Source organism: Grampus griseus (genome assembly GCF_964374135.1).
Source record: "Grampus griseus genome assembly, chromosome: 8".
Lineage (NCBI taxonomy): Eukaryota > Metazoa > Chordata > Mammalia > Artiodactyla > Delphinidae > Grampus > Grampus griseus.
Genome location: NC_139002.1, coordinates 29,318,392 through 29,336,686, shown reverse-complemented (window position 1 = coordinate 29,336,686; position 18,295 = coordinate 29,318,392). Strand labels below are relative to the sequence as shown.

Sequence of the window (18,295 nt, the reverse complement as noted above, 5' to 3'; positions counted from 1 at the left end):
ATATAAACACACTCTAGAAATAGCCACTATACTACTTGTAGTAAGGTACAACTTTTATTATTTAATGTATACTCTGAAAAAATGTTGAAATGTGAAAAAACCCTGATAAACAACTTAATGCAGACATCTAAATACCCTATTGTTTATTAAGTATTGTGTCTTTAACATTGTGTTAAGAGCTCTCCATCTAGTAACTGATCTTCACATTCACTTTATAATATAGGTGTTTTTCTCTTTTTCGTTTATTTGTTTGTTTTTTGTTTTCAATCTCTGAGGTCTGAGAGGGGTTGAGTAATTTCCCAAGAATACGTAGCTAGCAAGTGGTAGGGGCAGGATTTCAGCTCAGGTCTTGCTATCTTTAATCATTATTCCATACCTAGCCCCTCATCAGGCTAGATTTCCTTTTCATAATAATAAATTTCATTAACCTCTATTATATAAGTTGGATATGTCTCTTTAAGACATTATTTTTCTGTACACACATTGGGAACCCTCTTATCAACATAGTTGAAACAGCAATGGATTGATCAATTTAAAACACCAGTTAAAATGGAGAGTTTTATGTTTTATTTTAGCTTAAACATAAAAATGTGCATTCCAGTGACCAAGTTCTGATGAAGTACAAAGATCTTTTCTTTCAGTATGTTTCATACTGATAAAATCTTTGTAATCTTTCTTGAATAAGCCACGTCCATACTCATCCATAATTTCCAATTTTTCTTTCTTGAAAGTAGAAAAAAAATTAAAGATACATATGATGTAATTTATAGATGGAGCCCTTCAGGCTTCTTAGATTTATTTTATTTTTTTTCACTCTGGAGAATAGTTCAATTGTCTCACTCATACCTAACTCAACAACATATTTTTTTAGGAACTCATTAAAGCTTGGAAAAAGTATTCAATTAAATATTTTTGTAAACAAAACTCTCCTTTGTTTTCTTGTGTCACACAATATTTAAATTATATAATTACATTAATGTGTACAACTGGAAGACATATGTTTGGGAATAAATATAGTAGTCTCCCCTATCCACAGGGGATACAGTTCAAGACCCTCAGTGGATGCCTGAAACCATGGCTAGCACGGAACTCTCTATATACTCTGTTTTTCCTATATATACATACCTATAATAAAATTTAATTTATAAATTAAGTACAGTAAGCAATTAACAACAATAACTAATAATAAAATAGAACAATTATAGCAATATACTGTAATGAAGGTTATATGAATGTGCAATATACTGTAATAAAGGTTATATGAATGTGGTCTCTCTCTCTTACTCTATCTCAATATCTTATTGTACACATTTAATGTCTTTTCCATCTTAACTAAGCACTTGTCATGCACTGTGGCCTTAACGTTTGCAGTTTGAGATGCAACAGTAAAACCAGCAAAATTTCATTTTCCTTCTTCACAGTTTTATAGATAGAAGGTTTGTTCTTACCATAGATCTTAGCAACCTCAGCATATGACATTTTTTCTTTATTAAGTTGAGAACTTTCACCTTTGCACTTAAAGGAAGTACTTTAAGACTTCTCTGGCATATCTGAATTGCCAGCATCACTATTCTTGGGCTTCGGAGCCATTGTTAAATAAAATAAGGGTGACTTGAACACAAGCACTATGATACCTCAACATAACCTATGATGGCTACTGAGTGACTAAAGGGCTTTGGACAAAAAGATGATTCACTTTGTCAGCAGACTACAGTGGGACAGCAGGAGATTTCATCATGCTACACAAAATGGCGCACAATTTAAAACTTGTGGGTTTTTTTTCAATTTCTGGAAGTTTCCATTTAATATTTTCCCACCGCAGTTGACTGCGTGTAACTGAAACCGTGGAGAGAGAAACAGTGGATAAGGGGGGACTGCTGTACAACAGACCCATGGTGTGTGTGTGTATATATATATATACATATATATATATATATATATATATGTATATATGTCTCAATCATGGAAGCAAAAATGCATACAAGGGAAGTAACACAAAAGCACTGCAATCACTATGCTCATCAGTCTGTCAGAATGTTTTAAATTAAGACTAGACCATGTGGTTAAGCCAGTTCTTGGGGTAACGGAGTCCTGCTGTACTAATTTGTTTATCTGGCAGAAGATATTTTCACATATCTTCAGAATAAACTCAAATGGCAAGATATGTACCTTAATACTAAGGAATCATTCAGATTTTGTGGAGTCTGACACATACAATTTGGGATGCGCTCTTTAAGAAAACTATCTTTTTATATTATAAATATAAAATTAGGTAATAGGGCCTTGGAAGGGACCTAGTAAGGGAAGTACCTTGAAGCTTAAGTTTCATTAGCTTCCAAGTCGGTCCGCCACTGCTATCCACAGACACCTTGCTCTTGCTTCAAGGTTGAGCTTCATCTGAATTACACCCTGCTGATGTTCAGCCAATCATTTAGCAAATACTTACTGAGCATCTCCTATACACCTGGTACTATTCCAGGAGCCAGGCATACTGTAGGGAATAAAAGAGACAAAGTCTCTATCCTAACAGAGCTTAGATTCTTGGGAGAATAAAGAACATACACAAATAAAAATGAATGATGGGCCTCCCTGGTGGTGCAGTGGTTGAGAGTCCGCCTGCCGATGCAGGGGACACGGGTTCGTGCCCCGGTCCAGGAAGATCCCACATGCCGCGGATCGGCTGGGCCCGTGAGCCATGGCCGCTGAGCCTGCGCGTCCGGAGCCTGTGCTCCGCAACGGGAGAGGCCACAACAGTGAGAGGCTTGCGAACCGCAAAAACAAAACAACAAAACAAAAAAATGAATGATACAATTTCAAGTAGAGGTAAGTGAGAAGGGTGCAAGAGGGCATACTAAAAAAAAGTCACAGTTTTCAAAACCACTTCTTCACTGAAAACAAAGAGTGCCTTATGAATAAAATATTTTCCATAACAATAGAGTCATGCTGTGTCCTGACATAAAGAGTTGTTGAAGAGATTCTGAGCTCATGAAGCAGTGCCTTTCTTAGCCTTCCTTAGCCCTTCCAATCTTGGGTGTTTGTTTGGAAAACTAGGTACACCATGCTGAGGTCCTTCCTGGGATGAGACATCAAAATGGGCAACTCAGGTTGCAACCCCCACTGAAAGAAATTTTACAGCAATGAGAGTTTTACATAACATCATTGCATATAAGCCTCTCACAGGAACACAATCCAATGAGATGTTTCTAAAATCAGTTAAGGAAAACAAGTACACCCTTACAAGCCATTCTACTTGATAGAACACTTTTGTTTGCCCAAATTACAAACAGATTAAAAGGCCATGCTAACAAACACCCAACCAAAAGCTTGGTAGAAATATGTCACTTAGGAAAAGTAGAAATTATTTATATTTCTGTAATAACTTTTATTAATCACCTTTCACTTCTTGGCCACGGAGTAAATGAATGATAGATCTGAAATTTTAAAATGCAAAACAACAGTTTTCATAACATTTAATTTTGCTTAAAAAAAAGGCATGCTCCAAATATATGCTGTCCAAAGCTTCTAAAGCCAAGGAGATATGGGTAATTTAATAAAAATCTGTACCAAATATATAATAGGTTAACCCCCTCCCAAACACATAGCAGTATTTTGGTTTTTACAGATCTTTTACTGATCAGCCAGAAAGAGTAATTCTTTAAACTGGTCAAGTGATAAAAAGAGAATGTTATCATTACCTAAGTCAAATTAAGTTGTAAATGAAAAGGAAAACCAGTGCTGGTTAAACACAGCTTTTTTCCATCCATAGCAGAGAAATGAAGTGCCAGCTGCTGTTTTCAAAAGAAGCTTCTCAAATATCAGAAATTTTGCACCTGCATATAATATAAACTGAGTAGCCCGGTTGACTGCAGGTTTATGAGATGACTGCAAAAAAATTTTTTAAAGAGTATACATGAAAATAACCAGAAACGTCAACTCTAACGATGTTGATATAAAAAAAACAAAATATAAACCACATAAAACTTGCCCATGCTGGGTTATTAATCCCCCTAAAAAGTGACACAGTCAATTTAAACACGTTGCAACAAAGAGAGGGAGATATAGTTTTCATAAGTTCAATATTTTTTTTATGTTGGAAAAACACCAGTGATAACTTGTGTTTGTCTACATAAATAATCTTAAGATACTGTGTTGTTCAAATCAGTAATGCCTAGCATCATGTGGTTACTGAGTATTTGCAATGTGACTAGTCTGAAATAGGATGTGTTATGTGTATATATAAAATGCATATCATATTTTGAAGGCTCAATATGATAAAAATAATATAAAAAGAAATCAGTATTTTAAAAATATTAAACATTGAAATAATATTTGGATATAGATTGGATTAAATAAAATATATTATTAAAATTAACTTCATGCTTTTCTTTTTACTTTTTAATATGGTTACTAAAGTTTTTAAAATAACATTGGTTTGCATTATATTTTTGTTGGACAATGATGGCCTACAGTGGTAAGAATTGGGCTCAGTTTGAGCTAAGGCAACTGGGCTCAGAAATTCAACTGGAATTCTCTGACTCTGTCCTAAACTTCAAATTTCTAATAATCCTAATATTTGCAAATATGTCATCTAGAAATATCTATGTTCCATCACATAACATATAATAGCATCACTGCACTTACACATATCATATTACATCAGCATACTCTCCATACCAGTAAGTACTCTGTGGATGGTAGCTATTATCACATGATTATCATATAGTTAATTAACAAAGTAATTATTATCACATCACTTTCAACACTTTGCCCCAGAACTTAGTATAGAAACTGACACGTAATAGTCTCACGACAAACTCTGTGGCATAAACAAATGAATAAACTATGAGCCAACAAATGCATAAATGACATATTTAGGTTAAGGGAAAATTTTAAGAATCAATGAAAATATGATGAAATAGGATCACTGTCCTTTTCATCATGTCAGGACTTAATCTTATCTGAAAAATAGGTAAGATTTGGAACCAGAATTTCCTAAATATTCTGATATGGAATTAGGGCAGAAGTAAGGCTTGTCTTACTAGAGAATTCTCAAAGGCAGAGATCAAAATGCACCATTAAAATGTCGATACAGCTTTATAGGCCAATGAAATTTTACAGTTAGAAAACTGCTCAACAAATAGGCAGTTCAACCATTCATCTTTCACATCAAAGACCCTTTATTAGTTTCCTGTGAGTGCTGTAACAAATTGCCACAAGTTTACTGGCTTAAAACAACACACACTTATTCTCTTAGAATCCTGGAGGCCACAAGTGTAAAATCAGTTCAAAGAGCCAAAATCAAGGTGTTGGCAGGGTCCTGCTCCTTCCAGATGCTCGAGTGGAGAATCTGTTCCTTGCATCTTCCAGCGTCTGGTGGTTGCTAGCATTCCTTGGCTTGTGGTCATAGCAGCACTCAAATCTCCGTTTCTGTGGTCACATTGCCCTCTCTTCTGCCTGTGTCAAATCTCCATAAGGGCATTTGTGATTGCATCAGGGCCCATTGAGATAATTCAGGATAATCTCACCTTTTCAAGATCCTAAGCTAAATCACATCTGCAGAGTCTTTGCCATAGAACATAGCAGTTAGGTACCAGAATTAGGACATGAGGGTCATTATTCAGCCTCATACAGACCCCAATACATAGTTTTCCAATCTGCCCTAAAGCATTCACTAAAAATGGTCATTTTTGTATACCACTTTGAAATTTTTATTAAAGCTGGATGAACACAACCAAATTTTTTTAATGTGGAATTATGTGGCTATTGCACACCCATAACTGATTATTGCTTTGCATCTAGGTAGAGAGCTGCAGGTTTCATGTTCCTACACTTTTACATGCTCACCACTCTGCCCTGTGTCTCCTTAGGATCTCAGAAACTGCAACGTTCAGAGAAGATGACTTCTTACTTCTGATATCATAATTATGCTTTTGTCCCTCAAAGTAACTTATTTTTGATAAACCCATTCACCTGAAAAGTAATGAGGAGTCTCCAGGGACTTACTGCAAGTCTAGAGTGGCCAACTAGCTGGCCATGCACTCAAAGGAAATTTGTCAACCAGTGGCTGTGCACATGCAACTGTTGTTCAGAAAATGATTTTCAACTAGTCAATGTTTCTAAGTTGGACTTTCAGGAATTTTATACATGCAAACTAGATGAGTAAAGGGTACAAAGCAGTAAAATAGTCATGTATTTTCAACATATTTTCATTATACTTAAAATTTATTGAGGTCATATGGACTATAATAGTTATATATTAATGACAGATTACCATGATTTGTAGTTTATTCTTTTCAATGTATTTGGAAAATATGAAATTTCCCTAGCTGAACTGACATGCCCAACCAAGAGAGGGAGTAAAAAAAAAAATAGTATGCACAAAGCTGTCTTTTTTCTGCTGCCATCCAGTGGTCAAATAATCATAGTGCATATCACATGTTAAAAAGTTAAGTCTTCCTGGGTAGGTAAGTGAGTCCCTATATTTGTTTTTATGGTTCAGAAATATTTAGCCTAAAATCTAAAACCAAGAACGTATGACTCCCAATTCTACAATTAAAAGTTACTTTTCTGCTCAAATCTTAATTGATATAATAGTAATAGTAATAACCAATAAAGAATTTGTCTTTCAATCCTCAAACAGTACTGTGCTCAACAACAGTTTAATCAATATCATTTTTTTCTGAACTAAATATTAGGATAGATGATTTACGGTTAAAATTTGCTCAACAGGACAGAGTATTTAAAAAAAAACAACAACAACAAAGTAACATGATGGCGGCACACAGATGGCCCTGTCTTGCCCTTTGTTTATTCCCATGAATACTTTATCTCATCAACTGAAGTATAAGCTTTAACAGAGTAGAGAGTGTGCCCTAGGTTTAACTGTTTCTGCCTCAGTGCTTCATCCAGAGATTTGCATGTAGTCAGTACTCAATAAATATTTTTTGAACAAATGAGTAGTGTTTATGTTTATTGCAGTTGGGTCTGGTGAAAAGTAGTAAACTAAAGAATTGAATGAAAATAATATAAAGCCACAGTGGCTCTTCCTGGGGTATTTAAATAATCTCCGCATATGCTGTACTTAAACTAAATTCCAAATAGCTCTCACACCATCTCTCTCTCTCTCTCTCTCTCCCTTTTTTTTTTTAAATTAGCAACTATCTAAAAATCTTTTAATTCCATGTTTAGCAACTTCATCTATGGACTTTTTGTTTTCATAGGAAAGGTATACTGTTTTTATTCCATTCAATAGCAACTCTCTTATTTAATCCTCAGTAAAATAGCATGAACATGTTCTCTCTCGGTAGATAAATCTTTAAACAGAATGGAGATGCATTACTCTTTCCTTAGCTTTCCATAGTCAATCATCCTGACTGAACCTTAAGACTTGTTTCATGATCCTTAATTTATTTCTTCTTCTTTCTTTTGAACTTTATTAAGTAGTGGGAACTTCATGTAAAAGTACTCAAATACTAATTCTGGAAAGGAAAGGTATACCAAAAAGGATTGATTCTAGTCAGAGTATGTGTGAGGTTTTTTTTTTGGGGGGGGGGGTTGCGTGGGGGAGAAACAGTTGAAAATTCTCCACATTTCATTGATATTAGTCCAAAATTAACCCCAAAGTGTCATGCTTATGCCTAAGGGAGCAGTCTAAAAGTATATGTGATCTTGAAATTTTCAACAAAGTCATTTGGAGAGGACCAATTCTTCACACCAAGCCACTGTCTATAATGGCTATGAAAGCACTTTGTCATGTTATAAGAACTCTAGGAATATCAGCTATTAGTATTATACACCCACAATCATGAATACCACTTTATTTATTTTTTTTTACTTTTTTTAATTTTTAATTTTTTATGCAATTTTTGAAGGTTACTTTCCATTTACAGTTATTACAAAATATTGGCTATATTCCCCATCTTGTGCATACATCCTTCAGCCTATCTTACACCCAATAGTTTGTACCTCCCACTCCCCCACCCTTATACTGCCTCTCCCTCTTTCCCTGGTAACCATTAGTTTGTTCTCTATCTCTGTGAGTCTGCTTCTTTTTTGTTATATTCACTAGTTTGTTGTATTTTTTAGATTCCACATATAAGTGGTATCATACAGTATTTATCTTTCTCTGTCTGACTTAATTTCACTTAGCATAATGCCCTCCCAGTCCATCCATGTTGCTGCAAATGGCAAATTTTCGTTCTTTCTTATGGCTGAGTAGTATTCCACTGTACACATACACCACATCTTCTTTATCCATTTATGTGTTGATAGACACTTAGGTTGTTGCCATATCTTTGCAATTGTAAATAATGCTGCTATGAACAATGGGGTGCATGTATCTTTTTGAATTAGTGTTGGTGTTTTTTTCAGATATAAACCCAGGAGTGGAATTGCTGAGTCATATGGTAGTTCTATTTTTAGTTTTATGAGCATCCTCCATACTGTTTTCCCACAGTGGCTGCATCAATTTACATTCCCACCAACAGTGTACAAGGGTTCCCTTTTCTCCACATCCTTTTTTTTTTAAACATCCTTATTGGCGTATAATTGCTTTACAATGGTGTGTTAGTTTCTGCTTTATAACGAAGTGAATCAGCTATATGTATACATATATCCTCATATCTCCTCCCTCTTGCGTCTCCCTCCCACCATCCCTATCCCACCCCTCTAGGTGGTCACAAAGCACCAAGCTGATCTCCCTGTGCTATATGGCTGCTTCCCACTAGCTATCTATTTTACATTTGGTAGTGTATATGTGTCCATGCCACTCTCTCACTTCAACCACTTACTTTAAAAACATGATAGTACATAGTTGATTACTTCATGTTCACTGTGCATGCATTTCATGCAAATGAGTGCTTCTCTATTACCTCCCTCCTCTAGATTTCATCCACATGGCTATTGTACAAGCTCCTAAAGCTTAAAGTATCCACAAATTAATTTTCTACCTTCATGACTTTCCCTCATCTGTTCTTCCTCTTCTAATCCTTATCCTGTTCAATAATACAAACAGCCATCCAGACAATTAACAGAAAACTTACAGTCACCCTAGCTTCAGAGTTTAAACGTCCTTGCTCCCATTCATTTACAGTATGATAGGGCTCATGTGGCCCAAATATCAGTCATAAACAGAAGACAGTGATTGGTTGATTTACTGACTCTTCAAACCTTATTGAGAAGTCCTACGTGCCAGGCAATGAAACAGATAATGAGGTGCACAGCTTCATTAAATATAACAAGTATGCTCACATCAGCAGATGGCAGATTTGTAAATAAATAAGTACCATGGAAAAATTGGGAAAACAAAGGAGTAGCCAATTCTACCTAAAGAGAATTGGGAGTCAGAAAACGCTACATAAGGTGGTGCAATTCCTGTCTAAAATGTGATACCTGGTCAGCACATTCACTCAATAGTTCATTCAAAAACAATTATGATGTGTCTGGAAGAAAAACAACAAAAGGATTAATACTGCTAAGGAATTCACCATTGGATGAATAACCCAATATTTTAAAAAACTGATAATTTCACTCTGAGGCCTACTGAATTGGAGCATTTCCTTTAAGTGCCAGTGGGATCACCCATTGCAGACCTCAAGAAGTGAAATATAAAGACAGATCAAAAGCTCAATAAACAGTAGAATCAGTAAAAATAGATTTACACATCATTCACATATAAGTAGCAATTGACACTTTGGAAAAAACTAAGATCCTCTTGAGACTAACAATGAGGAAAAGTGAGAAGATAAGGCTAAGGCCAGAGCCTTAAGGGCAGACAGGAAGATGAAGACTCAGCCAAGGAGACAAAAAAATAAATAAGTAAAAGAACACTCAATGATATAAGGGAAATTTCTATGTGGCTATTCAATGTCATATTTCTATAGTATAAGTATTCTGTTTTTTAAATATTATAAGTTTATATAATGTATATGTACATATCTACCTCCAAAATGCTTCAGTTGTAGAGCTTGATAGGTTATAATATGACATTATTTTTTAACTTTAAAAGTTTCTTTTTATATTAACAAGATCCCAATTATATTCTAAGATTTTCCCCACTACTTTCACTATTTATAATGGTTACAGGGACAGAACAAAACATAAGATACACTTTTTAAGCCTTTTCTAATCTTGTTTCTCCAAACAACCTAAAATAAGTACTGTGTTAATTCTGGCTTTATTTCTATCACCATTTCAAACTTACATTTAGGAATAGTTAAGGAAAAGGAGGGGTAGTGTCAAACCGAAGGAAGAGATCATTTCAAGAATGATCACAAAGGAGGCTACAGATCACAGTGACCTCACCCAGAGTGGTAGGGATGACTTCAAACTGCAATGGGTAAGGGAAACAAGAAGTAGAGACAGTAAGGCATGGTGAGACTGAAGAAGTTTATACGGTGCTAAAATGAAGAAAAACATTAAAACAACTTATATATGTTGTGGGAGAATGCAAAGACACTTAAACATATGTGTGGGCTAACAGGATGGAGACAATAAGAAGGGAAGTTTAAATACAGGAGAGTAGTAAAGTCTGTGGGTTTAGGGCATGGGTTTGAAGGAGTCAGAAAGAGGTAGAATCCTGCACAGGAGAGAGACCAAGAGCACAACACCCTCATGCATGACTGAACAGAGTCTAATTTATAAGAGCACTGCTGCCTCCCTGATCCCGACATAGTATTAACACTAATACCAGTTTTACACTGTTGTTGTTGTTTAGCAACTACATCATTTGTTGAAGCATAAGCTGTGTTCAACTAAACCAGTTAGAAGATAAAGATATAGACATATCTCTATCTATCTATCTATCTATCATTCTATCTATCTAGCATAGCATAAACTGAAATTAATTCAAGTTATTCCATTCTGTAATTATGCAGTTGTTTTTATTTTCTAACCAAAGAGCTAGATTTTGCATTTATCCCTGCTGAATTTCGTTTTGATAGGATCAGCCCATCATTTCGACCTAAGAGTATGTAGATTCTCTAATTCAGCAGTCAGCAAACTACAGCCTGCAGGCCCACTGCCTGTTTATGTAAATAAAGTTTTATTGGAACACAGCCACACACATTCATTTATGGAATTCCTATGGCTGCTCTTTTGCTATAATGGCAGAGTTGAATAGTTGCAACAGAGACCTCATGACTTTAGGAAAGCCTAAAATATTTACTATCCGGCCCTTTATAGAAAAAATCAGCCAAACTCTATCTAATTCAACCTGTTAACTATTTTTTCCAGATAAAATATGCAAGTAAATGTGTTTTCTGTGTCTTCATTCAAGTTATTCAGAATCCTGAACCCAATAGGGTCTAATCCAAAATGCAGATAAAAATTCCTGTTCACCTCCCTCTTGGCTAACACAAATCTATTAGTTATCACTAAAAGAATGATAATAACAGTCCATTATTATCCAGACTATAATTGTTCTTTTCCATAAGGTTGTCATAGTAAGCACTGTCAATTTTCTGGTTGAAATCCATATATACATAAGCTAATACCACTTCCAGTTTATGATCCTGGTAAACCTATTAAACATACAATCTAAACTTTCCTTTATGACTCAAGAACATCCTCTAAAATCATCAATTTTACTGGGCTGTAATATAGTACTTCCCCCGTGACATACAGAAAGAGATTATAGTCCATTTGGGCTGCTATAACAAACTTCTACAGATTGAGTGGCTTAAAACTACTGATATGCATTTCTTATAGTCTGAGAGGCTGGGAAGTCCAGCAGATTCCATGTTTTTCTGCTGTCTCCTCATGTGGTGGAAGAGGTGAGGATATCTCTGGGGTCTCTTTTATGAGGGTGCTAATCTCATTCATGAGGGCCCTGCTCTCATGATTCTAATCAACTTCTAAGGGCTCCACTTCCTAAGATCATCACACTGGGGGTTGGGATTTCGACATACAAATTTTGGGGGGACACAAATAAATATTCAGTCCATTGCAAGCTGGAACTATTCTCACCTGTTTCAATAAGAAGCCTAAGCCTGAAAAAAAGTAAGAGGAAGCAGGAAAACTACTAGCTGTCACTTCTCAATGCTGATAGTGTGAATATATCGAACCAGTACTGTTCTCTATTCTAACACCATGCTCTTGCTGTGCTGTGGACAGGGAAACCACATATGCAAGTGAGGTAGAGCTACATGGAAAGTAAAGGAAAAGAGTATATAAGTGTCTACCACAGGAACTTTATGACCTCATTTATACACGTTGCGACACTGATTTGGCCTTTAAGTGGATCTGTTGCACATATATTAGTTCATTTGGTTGTGTTTTACATAGTTGAAGCTGTTGAATAGTGAAATTCTGTAAAAGTAGGCTCTTACTTTTAAGGCTCTTACTAATAAGTAGGCTTATTAAAGGTTTCAGCAAAATGCAGAGCTTAGCAGCAGATTCTCACATTGGATCTGAAATGACTTGTTCAAAACTAACACAGCATATTCAACCCATTCTCAGAGCCCACACTCAAGAACTGTCACTGAGCTCCCTCAGTCCAAAGAAGGCATGCTAGATTTCAAATTTCAAAAATCAAGAGTCCTAACATACAAGGTTTCAAATCACATTTGGCTCATATTTATAGACAAAGCACGGCACCCAAAACTGTCCGTCTTTATAAACACTCTACAAAAAGTGCTCAAGTAAAAAACCCCAAACTTGGGACAAGATCACTCTTCATAATGAAGGACAGCTCATGTGCTATGACCTCCCTGTCTGCACAGGGCACAAATCACAAAAAAACACACTATTAATCTATAAAAACTAAAGCTAATAAATGAATGTCAGCATATCAGGGTGAAGAGCAAAGATATATTACTATATTCATCATCAATGCTTGTAAGAAACAAGGCACGCTTCATTCTTATTCTGAAAAAAAAATTCTTGGAAGAAAATATTTCTTCCTGTCTGTGCACTTTTGCACTTTAGTGTCTCACAGGATTATTTCTTTATTTAGGACTTACATTTGGTCCTAAAATACTATATGGGGAGTCAGAACATTTTTGCTGAAGCATTTTTCTTGTATTCTTTCCTTTTGCTACTGTATATCATCCCCCTGTAGCTTTTTGCTGAAACTGTCCTTCACATAAAAGTTATATAAAAATGTCCCTTTTAAAATTGCATAAATTCTGAAATGAAAAAGTTTGAAATAACTTAAAATGTTGCCAAACACTAACCAGGTTACCTTTGTGATTTACATTACCCTAATGAGATCTCAGATCCAGTTAATAAAATCCAATATCTGGCATGCTGTGCTGCAGAGGGGCTTCCAGGGTGAGGGGACCTCAGTGATATCCAGGCACTGGGCACTTTAAATATAGAAATTTTGAACTAGGCTCCTATTTTAATACAGGAAGAATTTTATTAAAATGATTAGCTAGTGCCTTTTTACAATAATCATATTTCAGCAAAGAAAGTTCATAAGTTCCAGAAGGAAGATGATTTGCATCATGACTCAGCTCTCAAGGACAGAGACATAAATGTCTATATCCTCCAGACTCTCAGAATGATGGGATTCTCTGAGACCACACATGCTCAGGAGTCCCATGTAAGTGGCTCTGGGGACATTGCTCCATTGTTTGACCCTATGGTACTAAAATAATAAAGGTTTGCTTTCATTTGCTGAAAGGGAAAAATCCTGTATTCAAAAATCACTGTCATTCAATGAACACACAATGGTTATTAGTATAACTCACAACCTTATGGCATCTTCCACTATACGCTGTGGAGATATCTGGCTAAACTCACCTCTTTAAAAGAATCTCTATTGAGTAATATAAACTATGGTGGCAAGTCAAAGCCATGTTGCATTCAAAATATGTAATCTCCATTACGCTCTGTAGCCTTAATACACTTAGAGTTGAACAGAAAAATATAAATACAGAAGAACCTCAGATTTAGACACTAATGTGATTCTCAGCTTTCAGACACTTTAAAATTAATTTGTTTAAATTACCCTCTGGTTTTTTTTTTTGCCTTTCCTTTAAGTTCTGATCTTTGCACCAAAGTCGGTGTGCTGTCATCAATGAGGACAATAGAAACTGATGTTAGACAATAGACAATTCAAGTCCTGGCATACTAAACAACCAAACAGAACTATATTCAGAATCATTTACCACCAACACCTGTACTTTCTGAAAGCAAAAAAGGGTCAAGAAAATGAAGAGTGCATCTGTAATCTTAACTCCATAAGCAGGAAGTTCTATCTAGTTAGATTTAAAAATAAGTAAGCAATACTGTCAGTTAATTGCTACCTTCACACTTCTTGATTCACACTCTGAGAAACACCAGTTGTGTCCAGTTATTATAACAAAAGCACCAACTGCACAGGCACTAAAATAAAAATATGTAGATGCTATTGCTAAAGGAAGATTTTCTCTGTGCTAAGAGTTGGATCAGGAATGGGTTTCAAAAGTAAATCAGTTTGAGAAAGAATAACAAATATGATATAAGGAAGCATAAATACTCAAGCACTGCAAACTGTTATATTTTAATTCTTCTTAGCTATAGAACCTATTAGTTTCCTCCTGGAGACAGGGACCAAATTCAACCACCCTCTTCCTTGGGTCACCTTTTGTCATTCTGCAAGTGCTGGCAAGGGCTCTACAGACATCCCTTTTAGAACAAGAACATAATGTGATGAAGATTTCTGAAAGGCCAGAAGACTGCAACAGAGCAGCCTCCTACACTGGGTAGAAGGAGACTATCATTTACCAACCTTCACACTTTATCTCCAATTCATTTCTTAACTACTTCAGTTACCTGGAGCTATTAGGTACTGGGAGACCAAAAAACAAGATTCTGTATCAGGCTGGATAGGATCCAACATACCTCATGCCAAGAACAGGGGATGTCTGTCATCATTCTTCCTTTCTTAACCCCAACATTAGGTAGCAGCTAACAGGGTCAGCAGAGACAAAACGATGGCCCTCAAGTGTAAAGACAGTTCCATCATTAGATAACGGTTTTGAAACCCCTAGTAAGGGCCATATCTAATCTTTTGTTAGATTTCCTACAATTTGTAATCTGAGGGCCAGGTCTTCTAAGGACCCTAAATTAATGTTTGGAAACTTTTATCTTCTATCTTCTCCTTATTGTATTCTCTGTTTATGTCCTCCACAAACTTATACCCTGTCTTAATCGGATCAAGAGTATTGTCCCCTTTATTAAGCCATTAAGGAACTTTGAGAGAGCAAGTTTAAAATGTCTGGAATCAGAACAAGGGTTTAATTTAATAAGTTATTACTTTCTCTCATCAGCTCAATTGTTGCCATTAAAATTTCCCAGTGGCTGTCTAAACTTTTTCAAAGACCCTTTATTCTTACTCTCTCACCAAAACTCTACAACAGTGTTTCTCAACCTTTTCTTCATATCATCACTCCCCTGGTTAAGAAGCCTTTTTAGACATTCTTTTTTTTTCTAATCACATCTGCTCCCTATGAATTGCTAATACTACAAATGTACTATATATCTGTTTATATGTACTGACCCTTTGGAGGACCACAAACCATTGTAATTTCTAAGACTTTTTTTCACCTCCTAAGATCTAACTGCTTTCCTTTGGGGCAATATTACCTTTTTTTTGAGAATGTCTCTCTATAACAAGAATAAGCTGCCTTTTGAAAATTCCCCCAACTAAAAGTTCATTATGAGTGTTAATTATTTTTACTCTGTATACAATTTTCTTTTAATCCAACTACCTTTCCCCCTTTCCTAGCCTTATTTATAAATGAGATTGACACTGAGTTAAGTACTGAGCAATCTGAACTAATCAAAGTGTGTGTGTGTATGTGTGCTGTAACTGCAAAACAGCTCTCGCTAAAATATGAAGAAATAAATCCAGGGTAGTTTTCAAATTTTAATAAAATAAAGTATTAGCACTTCTCGTATAGACTAGATAGATGTACGGAGTTTTAACAGCAAAAAGTAAAATGAGATTATTCTTTTCCAAAAAACAGAGATATGAGCTGCGTGACTTGGTTTTAGTCAGAATCTTGGGTTAATGGGCAATGGTTACATATTTTTCATTTTCTGTCCTTGATTTCTTGTAACTCATACTTGGGAAGCTAAGGATTACAAAATTATGGCTATGAAGTCATGCAAATTATAAATGACATTTTACTCTATGTAGCTGAAAGGGCACATTAAGTGCAAACATTAACACCTCTAAAAACTCAATGAGTAGAAGATTGTCCCTGGTGGAAACATTAATGAGTGAAACAAAGCTATAAAAGTTTAGTCTTGAGCCTAAACCTTTTTTTTTAATTAATAAGAAAATTTTGTGCTTACACTAAGATGAAGCGTTATCAAAAATGCACTGCTAGCATATTTTACACAAAATACTGTGATAAGGTAATTCTATAAATACAGGGTGACCTTCTGCCTGGAGGTTACTCTGTGGCTTCCCTACACCCCCTCCGCTTCAGATGACTTTAGCACACTGAAATACACAGCATACTTGCCATCAGAAAATATAATAAGGTTTTTGTTTGCTTGTTTCAAAGCACAGAAGCTTTTCAGTGATGTCCAAATTAAGGACATACCAAGAGAGAAACTGATAAGAAAATAAGAAGGCTAATATGAATTTACCAGAGGTCAAATGTTGCCAGCTCCAAGAGTGAAGCCATTAAGAATAGCTTGGTGATCTCCTTAGGAGATCTGTTAGAATTTTAATCAAGCAGAAGGAAAGAAAGATATTTTTGATGAAGGGAAAAAAAAAACAAACACAAAAACCTATGGGTCAGTTCAGGTAGATGGTGGAAACAGCTGCAAATTATTGGCAACATCAGCTGTACTTGAGAATTCAGGAATAAATCAACTTCAGACCTTGGTGGAGGCCCAGAAAGTAAATAAACGCAATTAAAACCGCTGGGATCCAATGACCCAGGTGTCCTCCATAGTAAAGGAAAACAAACAAGTCTGCTTGGGACCTTGCTTAAGAGAGCTGCTTAAAGATCTTTGCTTCTTGCAAAACAGTTGGAAAGAATTCTATGCAAGACAACTAATAGCAGAAGCCAGGTCCCCCGGGATACAGATAAAACTCCAAAAGGCATTTTCTCCCAGACTCTGAGTTTCTGAGCCACGCTGAAGTCCACTGGAAAAAATCACTCTGGGGATGAAAAGGGCAACATACTGCACACCGCAGTATGCACACCACAGTCTCCTCAACATAAATTATACATAAATAAGTTCTCTGTTCCAGCTATCATTTCCTCTGAAATGAATCATTCCCTCTCCCCACACTTAAGAAAAATAAAAATAAATCACCCAGAGAAAGACACTCTTGAGTCCCTCCACAAATGCCCCAGCTATCCGTGTTTCCAGTCCAAAAGGTGGAGAGCCTGACCGTGGTGCGGCACAGCCTGCAACTTTCTTCAACTCTGGGATCCTAGCATCAGTTGATTGTTTGACACCAGAATGACTTCTCTAGGATCAGGGAGATGAGCCACCTGACCTATCTGATCCCCTCAGGCACAGATCCCACACCCCTCTGTCCATTCCGGAAGAAGGGGCTCTCTCGGGACTGGAGACAGGACCCGACCCCTCTTCCCCCTACCCCCCACCCGCCCATACACACAACCAAGGTTCATATGAAAGACTGAAAAGGGGTGTGGGACAACAATGATGACAACAAAAAACGTGATTACTTAATTAAAAAAAATAAAATCTGAGTCTCTTACCATCTCGCCTGAGGTTGGCGTTGCGCAAAGCTTTGATGGATGCGCTCTGCGGAGTTGCAGAAGTGTCCCGGTAGCTGCAAAAGTTTGAGCAGGCTAGCGTGTAGACAAGGATGAGCCGGTGCATTGGGATCAGCGACCTAGGGACAGCGTCGCTCCAAGAAAAACCCGGGACAGGCTCCCAGGACCACGCCGCGCTCTAGCCCCCACGCTCGCCCTGCGCTAGCCCGGGCCGCCCCGCCGTGCTAGTCGCCGAGCTCTCCCCAAACTTCCTGCATGCTGAACTTTCCGCGCGCGGGTGGCGGCCGCACTTCCTTGTGGTGCTGAGAGTTGATAAATGGTGACGGGACAAACAACAGGTTGACGTTTGTTCGCCCCCTCCGGTGGCCGGCAGCTGCAACACAGGCTGCAGGGGGCGGGTGGCGCGGCGTCCCGGGCAGGCGAGCAGAGAAGCCGCGTCCTCGGCCCCAGCGGCGGCGGCAGCCCCTGAGCTGCGCGCACTCGGGCTCCCAGCCGCGGCGCGCGCACAAGGCTGCCCGGGTCCAGCCGAAGCCCGCTCTGCCACTGAGCGCGCCCAGTGTGACCGTGAGACGCAGCTCTTCCCAGCACTCTGGGCTTAACCC

General features: G+C 37.1%; 1 protein-coding gene across 2 annotated transcripts in view; it reads right to left on the bottom strand.

Moving 5' to 3' along the window:
• PDGFD (platelet derived growth factor D) overlaps window positions 1-18,083 on the bottom strand; it is a 237,211-nt gene extending 219,128 nt beyond the window's left edge. For both annotated transcript variants that reach the window (XM_082660646.1, XM_082660647.1), the window contains exon 1: window positions 17,676-18,083. In XM_082660646.1, the coding sequence (XP_082516772.1) occupies window positions 17,676-17,799 (124 nt within the window). In that variant the 5' untranslated portion in view covers window positions 17,800-18,083. The remainder of the gene's footprint in view (window positions 1-17,675) is intronic.
• Window positions 18,084-18,295: the final 212 nt, after the last annotated feature.